Source organism: Mustela putorius, unplaced genomic scaffold (assembly GCF_011764305.1).
Source record: "Mustela putorius furo isolate JIRA1106 unplaced genomic scaffold, ASM1176430v1.1 tig00000145_pilon_pilon_pilon, whole genome shotgun sequence".
Taxonomy (NCBI): Eukaryota; Metazoa; Chordata; class Mammalia; order Carnivora; family Mustelidae; genus Mustela; species Mustela putorius.
In genome coordinates this window covers 26,367,938-26,383,784 of record NW_025421294.1, presented here as the reverse complement: position 1 = coordinate 26,383,784, position 15,847 = coordinate 26,367,938, and the positions used below count along the sequence as shown (strand labels likewise).

The 15,847-nt window shown below is 54.8% G+C and overlaps 1 protein-coding gene across 15 annotated transcripts in view; it reads left to right on the top strand.

Annotated features, from left to right (window-relative positions):
- Window positions 1-15,847, top strand: part of JADE2 (jade family PHD finger 2) — a 53,456-nt gene that overhangs the window by 20,629 nt on the left and 16,980 nt on the right. For 14 of the 15 annotated variants that reach the window (XM_013052494.2, XM_004744956.3, XM_013052492.2 and 11 more), the window contains 6 exons: window positions 3,709-3,866; window positions 8,362-8,522; window positions 9,203-9,414; window positions 10,543-10,710; window positions 12,271-12,387; window positions 13,342-13,806. In XM_013052494.2, the coding sequence (XP_012907948.1) occupies window positions 3,709-3,866; window positions 8,362-8,522; window positions 9,203-9,414; window positions 10,543-10,710; window positions 12,271-12,387; window positions 13,342-13,806 (1,281 nt within the window). The remainder of the gene's footprint in view (window positions 1-3,708; window positions 3,867-8,361; window positions 8,523-9,202; window positions 9,415-10,542; window positions 10,711-12,270; window positions 12,388-13,341; window positions 13,807-15,847) is intronic. The other variant, XM_045075499.1, reaches the window with a different exon arrangement.

The window sequence follows — 15,847 nt, the reverse complement described above, 5'->3', positions numbered from 1 at the left end:
AGACTCCTTTGGAAGGTGCAGAGGACCCAACTGCCCAGCTGTACGTAACCTTGGGCAGCAACCCAAGAAGGTGGCTTCCGGTCCGTGGAAAGCTCTTGAGCCATTCAGCCTTTGTTTAGCACCTCTCAGGGGCTAGGCCCCATGTACACTGTTGGGCTCCAGCCTGTGGCCTGGCCAGACCTCACTGAGCTCACCAACTCTTGTGGGGGCTACATGGTAATTCCAATACAGGGGCTGTGGGAGGTCAGAGGAAGCCCAGAACCCAGCCTGGGATTGGGGAAGGTTTTCCAGAGCAGATGTGGATGGGACCGAGAACTCCAAGATATAATAGGCCGGCACCACTTTGGTAAGAGAGAAGAACATCCCAGCAGGGTGCTTCTCTGTGCCAAGGGTAAAAAGTGCTCCACAGACTATGTGTATCTGTGTGGCCACAGGGGCTGGTTGGCCCTGCAGCTCAGCCTGAGGGAAGACAGTGGAAAGCCACCCAAGGGCAGGGTGTGGAATTTGCAAAAGCCACCATCTGATTTGCATTTTTCAGCCTTTGGGGAAGCTGATTTGGCTCCTTACGGGCATTGAGCATGTGGCCAAAGGGGGCAAGGGGGTTGTGGGGGAATGCTGGCTGGCCTCAGAGTTTGTGGTCGGGGATCCTTTGCCACTTCTACCATGTAGGACCTGGTATAGGTTATTTAACTAATCTCAGGTTAAAGTCCCAGAATAGGCATTGATGGATGGCAGCACTGGCCTCACAGAGGTGGTGTAGGGACCACTATTAAATTAATTCCAGAATATCCCTTACACTGCTACCATATCCCACAGTGCTCTTCACCTGTTGGCTGCTGCCATTATGACAATGCTCCCCTTCCTGCACTTCCATCAGTCCCCTGCCCAAAAGGGCCACCTGTGTCCAGTCTGACACCTGATCCCTGAGTGACCAGGATGAAACGTGCACCTCTCTTGGGGCTAGACTCTTTCTCTCTCTCTCTCTCTTTCTCTCCCTCCCTCCTTCCCTCTTTCCCTCTGTCTTCCTCACCTCCTCTCTTTCCTTCCCTCCCTCCCTACCTCCCCCCTCTCTCCTTCCCTCTCCTTACTGAATCTGACCCAGTTGAGCTTGGAATCCCTTCTGTCTTGCTGAGTTCTCAACATTATGCCTGTTCCTAGCTCAGGGCCACCTGTCCCCTGCTTGTGAGGCTTGGCATTCTGGTCTTTAAGATTCCAACTTTGGGGGTGCCTGGGTGGCTCAGTGGGTTAGGCCGCTGCCTTCGGCTCGGGTCATGATCTCAGGGTCCTGGGATTGAGCCCCTCATCAGGCTCTCTGCTCAGCAGGGGGCCTGCTTCCCTTCCTTTCTCTCTCTGCCTGCCTCTCTGCCTACTTGTGATCTCTGTCAAATAAATAAATAAAATCTTTAAAAAAAAAAAAAGACTCCAACTTTGGTAGGGCACTGGTCCTTGGGCTTCGAGCCCTGCAGACCAGAGGCTGAGAATTGCTCTAGTTGGGTCCCCTTGCTTGGGGACTTCAGCTCTACGTATATCCTTGAGGTACCTTACCTTGTTGATGGGGTTTTAGAAAGCACCGTGGAGCACTGTGGAGGAGCCAGCTGAGGGCCGCAGACCCCCTCGGGTAATTTACCAGAGAGGCCCTTTCATTCATTCATTTCCTTACTCAGCCCCTATTTTCTAAGCACCTACTATGTGGCAATCATCATGCCAAGCACTGAGAACAGAGCAGACAGCAGGATTACCGTAAGGGAGATGGGGGGAGGTGGCAATAAATAAATAAATAAATAAATAACAACAGAAGAATACCAGTTAATTGTTGGGGTGTAAGTGCTGGGAAGCAAGGTAGGTTGACAGAGTGAAAGTGGCTCTGTGGGACGCTGGGCACTCCCGGAGTCAGGGTGATTGGGAAAGGAATCCTAAAGAAGATGGTGCTTATATGTCAGCCAGGATGAGGGAAGAACAATAGCTTTTAGACTTACCCGTGAGTCTCTGGAGGAGCGATTTCTGGGCCGAGATGATGAGCTGTCCCAGGTGGGAGGCTCCCTGTGGCATCAGAGCGACAGGGTTTTGGCCTGGACCCCACTTGGTTTACCAGGATCAGAGAACTCGAAGGCTGTGATGTGTCCCCTGTGGGTTCAGTTTACCCCATCAGGCCCCATCCTGGCTCCAGAAGGAAATAACCCAGCCCCAGTCCTGCCGGGCTCGGCAGAGGCGTCACCTAGGGAAGGCCCAAGCCAGGAGACGGGGACTTGGGAAGAACAGCACGGAAGCACCCACTGCCTGAGTTTGTGTTCTTGTATCAGCCGTCTTCACTGCTTGCTATTAAGATATGCAAATTATCAGGGCTGTGAGATCTTCGCCGCATTTCATCTTCTGCTTAATTAGTATTTAATCGTAATCTCATTTTAATTTTTTCACACTGGCACCCTAATTAAATGTTAGGGTGTTAGTCTTAACAATTAAATTATATTGGCAAATAGAGTCTTCAGGAAACTTGACCTTTTCCAAGCCGGGGCCCTCTCTAGCCAGATGCAAATGTTAATTAGATTTCTGCAAGATGCTGCCTTGAGTCCCCTTGGTGCGCCCATTTCGGTTGTTTTCTCCTTGTCGTGGCCCTCGATTCAAAGGAGGCAGATACCCACAACCAGTGAGTTGGGCCCCTGGTAGGCAGAGGTTTGCATGGAACGGCTTGGTCATGAGCCTCTGGAAGGCCAGTGAAGCTGGTTTTTCTGGGGACGGGGAGGTTTGTTGAAGTTTCGTCTGCGGCCTGCAGTGCTCTTGGAAGTGGTTTCTTAACTAGTCCTTCTCGTTGGGTGATCTGGAGCTGTCACTGAGACCTGAGGCAGCCTTTTGTGGAGGCCACAGTGAGGTCAGGCATTGGGGAGAGAGGGCATTGGTGGCAGTTGGGCTGGGCTTGCAGATTGTTCTGGGGTAGGAAGGCGGAGGGGATGGTTGGGGACAGACAACACTGGGAAGAGCAACTTCCTCTTGAATGAGCCGTTGCCTGGAAGAACACTGAGCAGGAGGGTGCGGACATTCATGGCCTGGCTCTGAGAAGATCTGGATGGGCTTGACTGAGAAAAAATGCAGCCCTATCCACCTCTGACTCTCACACACAGAGCATGGCCCTGTGTTGCCCCGGCTGAGCAGGGAACATGCTGTCCTTGTTCCTAAGGGACACTGGAGACCCTCACCCATCTATAAGCTCTGCCGGGGGCTGGCCTCTCCCTCAGCTGTCGACATAAGGTCCTGGCCTTTCCCTTGCCTGGCGTTGGTGCCCTGCACTCCTTCGCACCTCCCCTCCAGCCTCTGTTGGCAATAGGAACATAATTCTAAACCTTCTATAGAAAGGCCCCCAGGAGGCAGTCCTTTAATGGCAGTAATGCCTTCACAGAAGCCTTTCTACTATCTGGTTTTGCCCTTAAGTGTTTCCCCTTCCCTCTGAAGTCCACTGCCAGCCGTCATTCAAACTCTGTCCTTTAACATATCAGAACACAGGTGAATTCAGTTCCACATTTACCAAACATCTCCTGTGTACAGAGCCCTGGGCTGAGTTCAGAGAAGATGTGTCATTGTCATGATTGCCTTCATGTTGGCTTCTTACTCTGAAGTAAGCGGGCGGAAAGCCCACCTGAGCTGCCTTTGCCTCTTCCTGCCCTGGCTGCAGAGCAGACCCCCCTGAGGCACTCTTTCCTCCCCTCCTCCTGACAGGTCTTCCGGACAGACTTGATCACAGCCATGAAGATCCCAGACTCCTGCCAGCTCAGCCCGGATGACTACTACATCCTAGCGGACCCATGGCGACAGGAATGGGAGAAGGGTGTGCAGGTGCCCGCTGGGGCAGAGGCCATTCCGGAGCCCGTAGTGAGGTAAGCCAGACAGCCCATGCCAGGGAGCCCTAGACAGAAGAGGCAAGGGTCCTTTGTGGCCTGTCTCTAGTCTGTCTTAGATGCTTTGGTCTCCTCAACCACTGAAAAATTCCAGAAATACTAGTAGTCTCCCTTTGAGGCAAGGGCCTGGGCTTGGGCTCGGGCTCAGCTCTGGAGCCAGATGGCTTGGGTTCAAATTGCCATTTCCATTCAGTGTGACCTTGGGCCAGAAATGTAATCTCCCTGGGCCTCGGTTTCCTTGTCTGTGAAATGGGAGCAGTAACAATACCTCTTACTTTGTATGGTGGTCGGGATGACAGGACAGTGACGCATGGGAGACACTTGGCCCAGGGCCTGGCACATACCAGTGCTGGGTAGAAACTGGCCATGGATTAGCTTGATGTCAATCCAAGTTGAGTCCCATGAGCGGATCTCATCAGGGAAGTTTCCAGGGGTCTAAATAGTCTCTCAGACAGGGCTAAGCTGTGCTATTGACTTCTTAAACCTTTTTAAGGAGTTGTGAGTGGGAGGGAGATTTATGCTGGCACACAGCAGATGCTCAGGAAGCTCTGGCTATGACCATCCTCAAGAGGATTCCCCAACAGCGCTGGGTCAGGGCTGGGTCAGGGCTGGGTCAGTGGGTATCCTCTCTAGGCTTTGTAGATTCTGGTCTTGTGGATCGGAGAGACCCCTGGTGTGTCTTGGCCGTGGCCCTTCCTCCAGTGACAGAAGACAGACAAGTGCTACTCTCTGCACCCTGGAAAACCCCCTAAATCTTGTCTCTGGGCCAAGGGACCTGATGCCCTGGCCTCCCCGGCCCACCAGCACACTAGCAGCCCGGTGGCTCTCTCTTAGGCCCATTTGACCAGGTCTGAGGGAAAGAGTGCAGCCTTCATCGCCCTTGACATTGGCACCATTGCTTGCTGGCAGCCACACCTAGAGTGGCTCACAGACCCTCAGTGCCCAGCTGGTGCCAGGTCTGTGCTGGGCACAGGATTACAGGGATAAATCAGACTCTGTACCCTGCCTAGGTGCATTGTGAGGACTGGGTGCTGGGCAGAGCTCATGCTGTGGCTTCTAAGGTCTGAGTGCCTGCCAGCGCTTGGTGTCAGGCTCTCTGAGAATCAGGGGAGCTCTAGGCTTCTCTAGAAGGGAGAACATGTGGAGTTTTCTAGAGGGAGTGGATTCTCCACATCCCCTACCTGGGGCCAGAAACAGGGCTTAAGCTCCTAGCCAGTTTCACACCTTCATTTCACCAGACTAAGGAACTGTTATTAACCTATTTGAACCAGTTTCCTCCTCTGTAAAGTGGGGCTAATAATAGTAGCTGCCTAATGGTGTGATGGGGACTGCAGGAGAATACACATGGCAGGGACCCAGGCAGCAAAGGGGCGGGGCAGGCCAGCAGCTGGGGAGAGAGGTGCCTCCTGATGAGGCTTGGCCCAGCTGTCTGTTCTCCCTCCTTGACGTCAGTGTCAGGTGGTTCCAGAAACATCCAGTGGCCTGGGTAATTAATTGCAAATGCTTCCACACCAGTAGCATGGCTTCTGCCTGCCAGCTCAATGCCTTATCTGTTGACAACAAGAACAGAGCACGTGTTCAGGCAGCTCTGGCTCAAGGAGGTGCATTCCCTGGGTATGCACTGCGCCTCTAAGCTGACAGGAGCCAGGCCTGTCCGTGCTCTCTGAAGAGGACAGATTGGAGCAGGGCAGGCTGTTCTCGAGGAGAAGGCTCCCCTGTCTCCCTCCAGCCCAGTCCCTCCGTCTTCTTGTGGACCTCCCACTGAAAGGCCCTTATCTAGAAGCCACTGCAGCTGCCAGCACAGGCAGAATTGTTACAGCCGCTCTTCTTGAGAATCTGCTGGGTTGAGCCTATTACGTTCATCTTCTCAGTTAATTATCATACCAGCCCTAAAAGTACATCTTACTGCCCTGATTTGATAGATGAGGAAGCTGGGAAATTCTTCTGGGGAATTCCCTGCGTGACCGCCAGGGCCTCGGGGGCTGGGCCAGGAAATTACAAGCCCCGGGTTGCCCCCGTGAGGCCCAGAGAGAACCTGTGCCCCAGTCACACTGGCATACTGGCTGCCTTTCCCCTGCTGCTACCCCAGCGCGTTCCATCTCCCCCCTTTTAATCCAGTCTTTCCTGGCCCTGGGGCAGGTCTGCCTACCTCATGGTCTGAAATTTCTCCGGGTAATGAGAACCTGTCTCACCCCCTGATGGCGAACTGAGTGATGGCCTCTGCTGCTCCCTCTCTGTGGCCAGAAGACTCCACCCAGGGCAAAGCCAGCCTCTGGTACAGGTGTCCTCTTTTTGGAGTAGACACCCTCCCCCAGGTCCCAGCCCAGCCATCCACTTCCTGCAGCTGACCTCTGTCCTGCCGGCTAGAGCTGAGATGGTGTCCTTAGCCTGGGGTCAGATAAGCCCATGCCTGGGAAGAGACCTTCTGCCAGAGCCAAAGAGGTGTCACAGAGGAAGCTGAGGGCCCCAGGAAGGACAGAAAATGCCTTCTCTGACGTGAGCCCCTGAACCCTAGATTCTTCGAGAAAGAAAGGAACATGATCTTGGATCCAGGGGTCTGACCAGGTGGCAGCTGAGTGACCACACAGGTCGTAGCGTGAGGCCAGTAGGTCATGAGGCAAAGCTCAGATCCAAAACCTGACTGAGCCTGCTCTGGGGGGCACAAACAAAGCAGAGTCAAGACAAAAGTAATCTATGTTTTTAAAAGAATATATTAATTCCAATAAGACCCTCAGGGGACTTTGTAGGACTGAGAATATCGGTACTGCATCCATTTGGAATGATGTGTCTTTCAGGAGGATTGGGGAAGTCATACCATTAGTGGTTACCTGAGGCTTCCTTCATCTGGGCCTCCCACGTGGGACAGGGTGGAGCCAAGCACTTTCCCTTGCTCCTTGCGCCCCTCAGCCTCCTCCGACCCTCCCCTCCTGGTCTGCAGGCTGTTCTTGCCTCCCTTTCTCCTCCATCCTTTCTGCCCCTCTGGCTGACACGTGCCAACTCCTGGAGCCCAGGAGTCCTCCCCACAGCTCAGCCACGTCTCTGCCACCCTGCCTTCTCCTCCCCAGTCTGCACTGAGTCCCAGCCCCTGGCAGCCCTGCCTTCGACCCCAGGAGGCCTCTTGGGCAAGTGAGGGGCCTCTCAGCCCTGGCAGGGCTGGCCAGATGGAAACCAGGCTCCGCAGCGATAACCATGGCAACCGGTGGGGGGTGGGAAGAGCTGGCATTTTGAACTGGCATCGGGAACTCAGGGGCAGCACACAGCTGAGCCAAGAGGGGAAACTGGGCCCTCCCAAGGCAAAAAGCCCTCCTATTCCATTTCAGAAGGAGGAAAGTGATATCCAGAGGACTTAAAATACGCACTCAAGCACCTGTAGGGCTTGCTGTGTGCCAGGCACTGTTCTCAGAGCTTTACACATATCCGTCCATTTAACCCCTGCCAGCCATAGAAGGTAAGTACTGTTACTGCTAGGTTATTTTTTTGGATGAGGTCACTGGGCCCAGAGAAGTTAAGCAGCTTGCCCAGATCGCACAGAGTGGTAGGTCAAGGGGTGCCTGGCAGGCTCAGTTGGTAGAGCCTGTGACTCTTATCTTGGGGTCCAAGGTCGAGCCCCACATTGGGGCTAGGGTTTACTTAAAAGAAAATAGCGGATCAGGACTTTGAGTCCACATTCTGCAGCTAGGACCCTTCCCATCTGCCTCAGGGAGGGGCGTGGCCCAAGGGAGGGCCACGCTGGAGTGTGGTCCTGGGAATGTAGTAGGCATATCTTTCTGTCCAGGGGAGGAGGCCTCCATCTTGCACTGAGGGTGGAGGCACCACTGTGAGAGACTTACGGCCCAGGTTGCATTGTATCTGGGGAGGGAGACCTTTTCTGTAGAGAGGGCGATCCTGCCCTGCAATACTGTACCCCCCAGATAAGGCCCCTTCTCACTCTAGAGGAGGCCTAGCCTCACGTCCCCTTGTGGAGATGTGAGGACAATCCCTGGCCTCCCACCTAGCCTTGAGGGGTATATGCTAAAGGACCTGAAGCCTTACTGACTCGACCCCACTTCTCCCAAAGTGCCTGGCACAGAGCATTGCCCAGAAGAGCACATGGACTGCCTGTTGGATAGCCCCAGGCAAGGCAGATCTAGGTCATGGAGCTTTAACTGAGCCCAGATGCCCTCATGAGAGGACCAGGAGAGGTGTGCTATGGGCAGGATGGATGTTTACGGGATGTGCAGGACAGTGGGTCAGCACCCACTCCCAGTCCACATTCTGTCCTTTGGTCTCCTCTCCTGCTTACCCATAGTCCTTGGAGTCTCTGCAGGTGGGCAGGCAGGACAAGGTAGTATTAGGAGGTGACCTCAAAGTCTCACACTTCACTTGCCCACCAGCTCCTCAGCTGGGCTGGCCAACTCACTGGAGGTCCCCAGACCCAGTGAGGGTGGCAGGCTGAGGGTCCCTCCCCTCATGTTACCCTCTCTTGATTTCCTAGGATCCTCCCGCCGCTGGAAGGCCCCCCTACCCAGGTGTCCCCTAGCTGCTCTGAACTTGGCGAGGGCTCCCAGCCTGATTGGCCTGGGGGTAGCCGCTATGACCTGGACGAGATTGATGCCTACTGGCTGGAGCTCATCAACTCGGAGCTCAAGGAGATGGGTAGGTGACCTGCCAGGCTGAGAGCGGGATTGGGGCAGGCCAGGCAGAGTTTTCTTTAAATGGCAGCATTCTCACCCTCAGAAGGGCAGTGCCCACCACGAGGCTTTGGCGCTGCATGGATATGAAAGAAAGTCACTACCACATTACTGATCAGAGAACTTGTTTGGGGTCTCTGTGCCTCATGTGCTATAGCTGTCAGGTGGGAACAATAATGACCTGTCATTTGCAGAGTTCTTGAGGTTATTGATAAGCCTGTTACGCAGAGATTAAGTGAGCACATAAGTGAGGCTAGGATGACAGATGGGGTGTGGGGTCAGTTAGTAGGGGCCTCCTGGCTGGAGCCCACCAATATGTCCTAGGATGGTCCCCCGCCCAGCCCATATATGCAGCTCAGGCAGTGGATTGCCCATGCATGCAGCTGCATCCCAAAGATCCTTCCATGTTGTCCACATGTACACATGTGTGGTCACAAGCTGGCTGTCTAAAGTCAGAAGAGCAGGACCAGCCGCCAGGGGTGTGTGATATTGAACAGTCCAGCCCATCCCGTTTCCAGATGATGGCACTGAGGCCCATGACAGTGGATGCATTTTCCCAGGTCATACAGCGGACAAGTGGAGCCCCCTCCATACACCTGTCCTGACAACCCAGGCTCTTAACACCGTCCCCTGCTGTCCTCACAGAGAGGCCAGAGCTGGACGAGCTGACACTGGAGCGAGTGCTAGAGGAGCTGGAGACCCTGTGCCACCAGAATATGGTACGGGCCATCGAGACTCAGGAGGGGCTGGGCATCGAGTATGATGAAGACGTTGTCTGTGACGTGTGCCGTTCTCCGGAGGGTGAAGATGGCAACGAGATGGTCTTCTGTGACAAATGCAACGTTTGCGTGCACCAGGTGGGCAGCCCCTCTGCCCCACCCCCATCCTCGCCTGCTGCTGGCAGCTGGTCATCCTGGTCCTTGCTAGAGGGATGCCATAGCCCCACAGCTGCAGGCCCTCAGAAAGCAGGACGAGGGAGGAGGAAGGTGATGGAGTGAGTGCCCCAGGGCTCAGCGCTGTCCCCAGACTTGAGTAAATACCCGCTGAGTGGTCTTTACATCCTTTTCCTGGGGGCCCCTCGCTCCATCTATCCGCACTGAACTCCCTGACCCCCTGCTCCTCCCCTCCGACCTGAACTGAGGAAAAGGCTGCACAGTGCGGTGATGGAAAGCAAAGCCTGGAGCTAGGCTGCCTGATTGCAAACTGTGGCCTTGCCCTTTATAATCTCTGTGACCTTGGGTAATATCTTAATCTCTCTGGGCCTCTACTTCCTCAACTCTAAGTAAAAATTAGTCGTTGGGAGGATTCAGTTATTCCTAGGAGTTCTTTGCTTAAACAGTATAGTACAGGCTAAAAGTATTTACCACTGCTGATCTTACAAACCAGGTGTGTTGCCAGACGTGCTCTCCCTCTTCATCTTGAGCCCAAACCTCGCAGGTTTTAGGCATCTCTGAGCCTTACTTGCAGAAGACTTGACTGGAACCTAGTGGACCCACTCTAGCTCTGACTTGAACACACACTACTCCTTAGCCATTGCTGCTGGAAGAGCTCCTGGGGAGCTCAGAGGCAGTGGACCCCTCATTCATTCATGTCCCTTATACATAGTAGCTCATAGGTTCATAAGCCCTAGGCATGACTAGAAGGAGCCCCTTTCACAAATCTCTGAACAGAGAAGAATGCTCAGGGCCTTGTCCTCAGGCAGCATACAAACCCAAATTTGTGTCCAACTTCTAGGAGCTCATGGACGCTTCTGAAGTCCAACACTTACTAGGAACATCTGACCAAGATGACTTTCCTCCCAACAGAGGGCAGAACTGAGCCCTTCTGCGGAGGACTGGAGTCTTGGCCTTAGAATCCGTCCAGAGGCCTCCTTGCCAGAGCCTGCTAGCAGTGGGGTTCTGTAGCTCCTCACATGGGCTGGCCAGGGCTGTTTGCAGCTGACTCCCCACCAGATGTAGATGGTGACCACCTTGCTCTCTTCCCAGGCATGCTATGGGATCCTCAAGGTGCCCACGGGCAGCTGGCTGTGCCGGACATGTGCCCTGGGTGTCCAGCCAAAGTGCCTGCTCTGCCCCAAGCGAGGAGGAGCCTTGAAGCCCACCAGAAGCGGGACCAAGTGGGTGCACGTCAGCTGCGCGCTGTGGATTCCTGAGGTGGGCAGATCGGGGCGGGGGGTGGCCCTGGGGAAGTGGAGCATAGAACTACGGGAGCAGAGCACTGAGAAAGAAGCAGGCTTCTGTAAAAAGGGGTGTCTCATGTAGCACCTGAGAAGAACTGGGGCAGCAACCCATAGAGAGCTTTGCCTGTGGACTTGGGTAGAGCTCAGGTGGTGGTTTCCATGCTTAGGTGAGATTGTGAGCCTGGGGTACCCAGGGGGTAGGTCTGAGAGCCGAGCAGAAGTCAGGCAGCAGAGCCGAGGGGAAAGTGTGTTGTGGGTCCCTCGAAATCCAGGCAGTGGTTCCAACCAACATCAGGCTCCTTGCTTAAAACAAAAATAAGCCAGCTGACCTAAAAGGAAATCAGGTAGTCAGGCAGAGAGCTAATTAGAAGTGGATGGTGGTCCTGCTACCATGGCTGTGGCTCAGATGGAGGAGTTGGCCTGGGTCTGAGTCTAGGTGGTGGGGGACCGTGGGTGACAGGCCAGGCCCACTGTGACTTAGTGAGTCACCAGAGCACTGAGCCCCTGGAAGGCCATCCTGTTTTATTTGAAATAGGAAATGCTGAAATTCACCAGAGTTTCTGCCCCAACCCTGCTGTGTGCCCCAACTCGGAATATGGCCCCCCTCCGTTGCTGCCTGTGCCGGCAAGCAAGCCAGGTGGCCCTTTCAGCAGGGGCCCTTTCCCTTCTTGGGCTTCAGTCTGAAGGCTCTTACAGCGACCCCCACTAGGCTTCTGTCGTGATCGTGGTTGTGCTGACAGTGGTATCTTGCTCCCAGAGCAGCTCTTCAAAGCTGGGACTACCTCTGAGTATGCCCTGGGCTGGGCATTACAGAGACAGAACTAGCAAGAGCTCTTCCTCACCACGGGGGCCCTGTGGTTCAGGACCTCTGGACAGGGGCCCTTCTGCCGTCTTAGGCATGGACAGTGGGGAGGCAGATGGATTCACTGGGGCTGAGGGGTGGGCTGTGCCCAGGAGAGTTAGATAATGGTTGTTGGCTTGTCCCCGTAGGAGGGATAGGCAGGACTAAACAAAGGCATATCCCCAGTGCCCAGGAAAGCCCTGGAGGAGAAGAGATGCTGCCTTGAGGCCTTAGTTGCTGCCCAGAAATATAAACTAAATAAACACATGTTCTAATAAGAACTCCAAAGGTGCTAGTACGGAAGGGGTGACATACAGAAGACACGGGCATGCTGCATATACTCACCTGTGTGTGCATCTGCATGCGCACATGCACACGCATGCGCACACTCACACACACACACACACACACATTCTGCAGCCTCCCTGCCTCAAGGCCCACACCGCCACGGGCACATACACACACTCAGCTACACGGACTGATGTGTACTCTCAAACATGGTCACAAACAACTTAAGACCAGTCACAGGTGAGCAGACACTAGTTTACTTACTTCCTGGTCAGCTTGGGATTCGGGCTGTCGCACTGCCCTGTGTGCCCACTGCCTGGTTTTGGCAGATAACTCCCTTCTGGGGGATCACTAGAGTTGAGCTGGGGAGGAGAGGCCTGATGCAGCTCCCTGTCTCTTGCCCAGGTCAGCATTGGGTGCCCAGAGAAGATGGAGCCCATCACCAAGATCTCACATATCCCCGCCAGCCGCTGGGCTCTGTCCTGCAACCTTTGCAAGGAGTGCACGGGCACCTGCATCCAGGTACGAGGTCCTTCACCCCGTGGCTGTCCAGGGACTTCTGACATCAAATGTAACACGTGGGAGGGGCAGGAAACACTCCTCCTCCAGGTGAGCTAACAGGCTCTCCCCATGCAGGGCCAGGCTATGACAGTCTGTCCATAGCAGGGGGTCCCAAATTCTGGCATGCATCAGTTTTATCTGAGGGGCTTGTTAAGACAGGCTTGCTGGGCCTGTTCCCCGGGGTCCTGATTCAGTGGATCTGGAATGGGCTGAGAATTTGCTTTTCCAGCAAGTTCCCAGATGATGTGATGCTGCTGGTTTTGGGGTTGGAAAATGGGGGTTCATTTTTTGTCCTCATTTTCCTAGCAACAGTTGTCATTGCAGACACTAGATGTACTTCCACCCATTTTTAAGACTTTCAAAATGACTTGTGCTTGCAACATAAAGGTTCATTAATAGTTGGGTGCGGTATTGCTGAAACATTTTATGAGTGGCCCACAACCATCTTCCAAGGCTAGGGGAGAGTAGCAGACCCTGAGTTGGCCCCAGCTGCCTCGGCAAGAGAAGGAAGGGGCCCACTTCCAGCCCCTCTTCCCAGAGGACAAAGGAGACGCACAACCCTCCATCTCAGTTCATGCTGTGGAAGGGAGGCAGTGACCGACCATCCCCCAGCCTCTTTCTCCTAATTCCTCTTGTTCCAAAGTCGTTTTACCCACACAGTCATGCAGCTTATCCTCAAGGATTGTCTGATCACCTGACTGTCCATTTCCCCGGAATATGTATGGTGCTGAACCCCATTTCAGGCTCCCCTAGAACTCCCCCTTCCCATTTACCGGAGCTCCTTCCATATCCACAGGATGTTGGGCGTCCGTGCCACTTTAGGTCAGATCTCGCCAGGAGCCTGGATTCTCAGGAACCTCTTCCTTCCTCTCAGGGCTCCCCTTGTGCCTCACACTTGCCCTCCTCTCCCTCCAGTGTTCCATGCCTTCCTGCGTCACAGCGTTCCACGTCACATGCGCCTTTGACCATGGCCTGGAAATGCGGACTATCTTAGCAGACAACGACGAGGTCAAATTCAAGTCGTTCTGCCAGGAGCACAGTGACGGGGGCCCCAGGGGGGAGCCCACTTCCGACCCCGCAGAGCCCAGCCCGGCTGGCGAGGACCTGGAGAAGGTGACCGTGCGCAAACAGCGGCTGCAGCAACTGGAGGAAGACTTCTACGAGCTGGTGGAGCCCGCCGAGGTGGCTGAGCGGCTGGAGCTGGCTGAGGCGCTGGTGGACTTCATCTACCAGTACTGGAAGCTGAAGAGGAAAGCCAACGCCAACCAGCCGCTACTGACCCCCAAGACCGACGAGGTGGACAACCTGGCCCAGCAGGAGCAGGATGTCCTCTACCGCCGCCTCAAGCTCTTCACACACCTGAGGCAGGACTTGGAGAGGGTGAGTGGCCCCGGCTCTGGCCCACTGGCCAGCCTGCCTACCCAATGGATGTCCTGGGAACCTTTCCGCCCCGTGCACTCTGCCTTGCAGCAGCCACGGCTCTCCAGGACTCAGACGGTGCGCTCTGGCCGAGGGGCTGAGGACCTCCGGTTCTGTAACGGGGCGGGGCTGTCTGCTGCGGGGCAGAAGAGGGGAGCATCTGGCCCTTGAGTCTCTGAGCCCCTCTTGTCCCTACCTTTTTATAGGCCTGAAGGGTTGGGGGCCCTGCCAGGGTCCTGCAGCTAGAGGGCATCAGAGCTGGGCCACAGCCTAGGCTTCCAGCTTCTGCTGGTCTCTGTCCCCATTTGTGGCCTCTGTGAGCCATGCCTATTCCCAGCACGTGAGCTTCTGCTTGGAATCCGAGGCCAGGGAGGAACTGGGAGTCATAGCAGTTTGGATCAACCCGACAAACACGTGCTGGGCCAGGGCAGGGAAGACAGGTGTTAATGTGGGGTGCGGGGGCATGCAGGTGGGCCGAGACACAGTGGCCTGTGTGGAGAGAAGGGAGCTCAGTGGGTGGGTCATGATGTGTGTGGAAACTGCGGAATATTTTAAGCAGGGACTGTCCCTCTCTGGCTGCAACTTCCAAACGCTCACCCTGGTGAAGGAATTGTGGGGCCTGTAGCAGATAGGTGACCCAAACCCCCCAGCTGTGTGCCGGGAGACAGGGGGTCTGGGCATGGTGCAAGGTGGTAGTCCTGGGAGCTGAGTCACGTGAGGAGACACATGGCTTCCGGGTGAGCTGTGGTGGTTGAAGGGTAGTGAGAGTTGCTTTCCTGGAGCAGTGGAGGCCCCCAAAGCTTCAGTTCCCTTCTACTCCCCCAGAAAAGAGGTGAGGAGTTTCCACCTTCTTTGGGGAAGCCCTCAAACTCGACTCTTCTTTCCCACTGTGTTACCTCCAGTGCTACAACCAGGTTGGAGGCAACCCAAGGATGAAACAGGATGGTCTCTAAACCATCCTGGTGCTGTTCCAGTCCCTCGTCTTTGGGACATTCAGTTCGAGGGTTCCAGAGCACATGAGATCATGTCACAGTGTCTTCCGTGTGTGGCACAGAGACACCTGCCTATCCTTGCCCCAGGTCTTGTTAGGAGACAGACCTGTGTGGACACGTTCAGGGGGCTTTGTGTGACGTGAGGCAGCCGCTTATCTTGGGTCCATCTCTGTTGGCAAGTCTATAAAATGGGTAGAACAGTTTGGCAGGTGATCTGTTATATTGGGGAGAACATGAGATGGAGATGCTGAAACTGGGCCCGGTTTGCCCAATCTCCATCAGCCTCATCCTCTCCCCAGAGCGCTAGTCAAGGGGAAACGACTCTGCTGGCCTGGGAGGGGGCTTACTGCCTGGTAGCTGGCCTGGCAGAAGAGGCAGGTAGAGAGTGGGGACAGCAGATGTCCCTGGCTCCAGCCAGGCCAGAGGGCAAGGCCATCTACGTTGTAGCCGCCACTTCCTGGGCAGCCCAGTGCCCTGTCTCATGTGGCAGTGGCGTCAAGTATATGAGGACATGGAGTACTTTCAGAGACCAGAGCTGCCTCCAGAGTTGTCCTCGGGCCACCCCTGAGTCTGCACCCTCCAGGGCTCCAGTGCTCACACCTTGCTTTTACTCCCTATTTCCCAAATGACCCCTCAGGTCTGACCTCCCTAGGGTCTGTCCTGGTCAGCCCATGGTCTGGCTCCAGCTGGGCAGTGTAGGAGAAACCAGGAGGCGGGTGACTTATTTAATCATCAACCTGGAAAAAGAGACACAGTTATTCCTGCTGGCCCTAATGAGCAGATGAGAAAGCTAGGGGTCTGGAAGGATCTGGAAGATGAATGACAGGGAGCCTTTGAGGAAAGTGTGTTTTCTAGGATATGACTTGAATTTGGACCTGAATGGGGGTGGGGGTGGGAGGTTTGTTCTAAGGAGAGTTGTTGCCTTAACCTCCTGTTCTCTACACTTCCTGAGCGAAAGCATCCTTATATCAGTCCCCCCAACCTCTGGTCCTCACTGTCAGCTGGTGCAG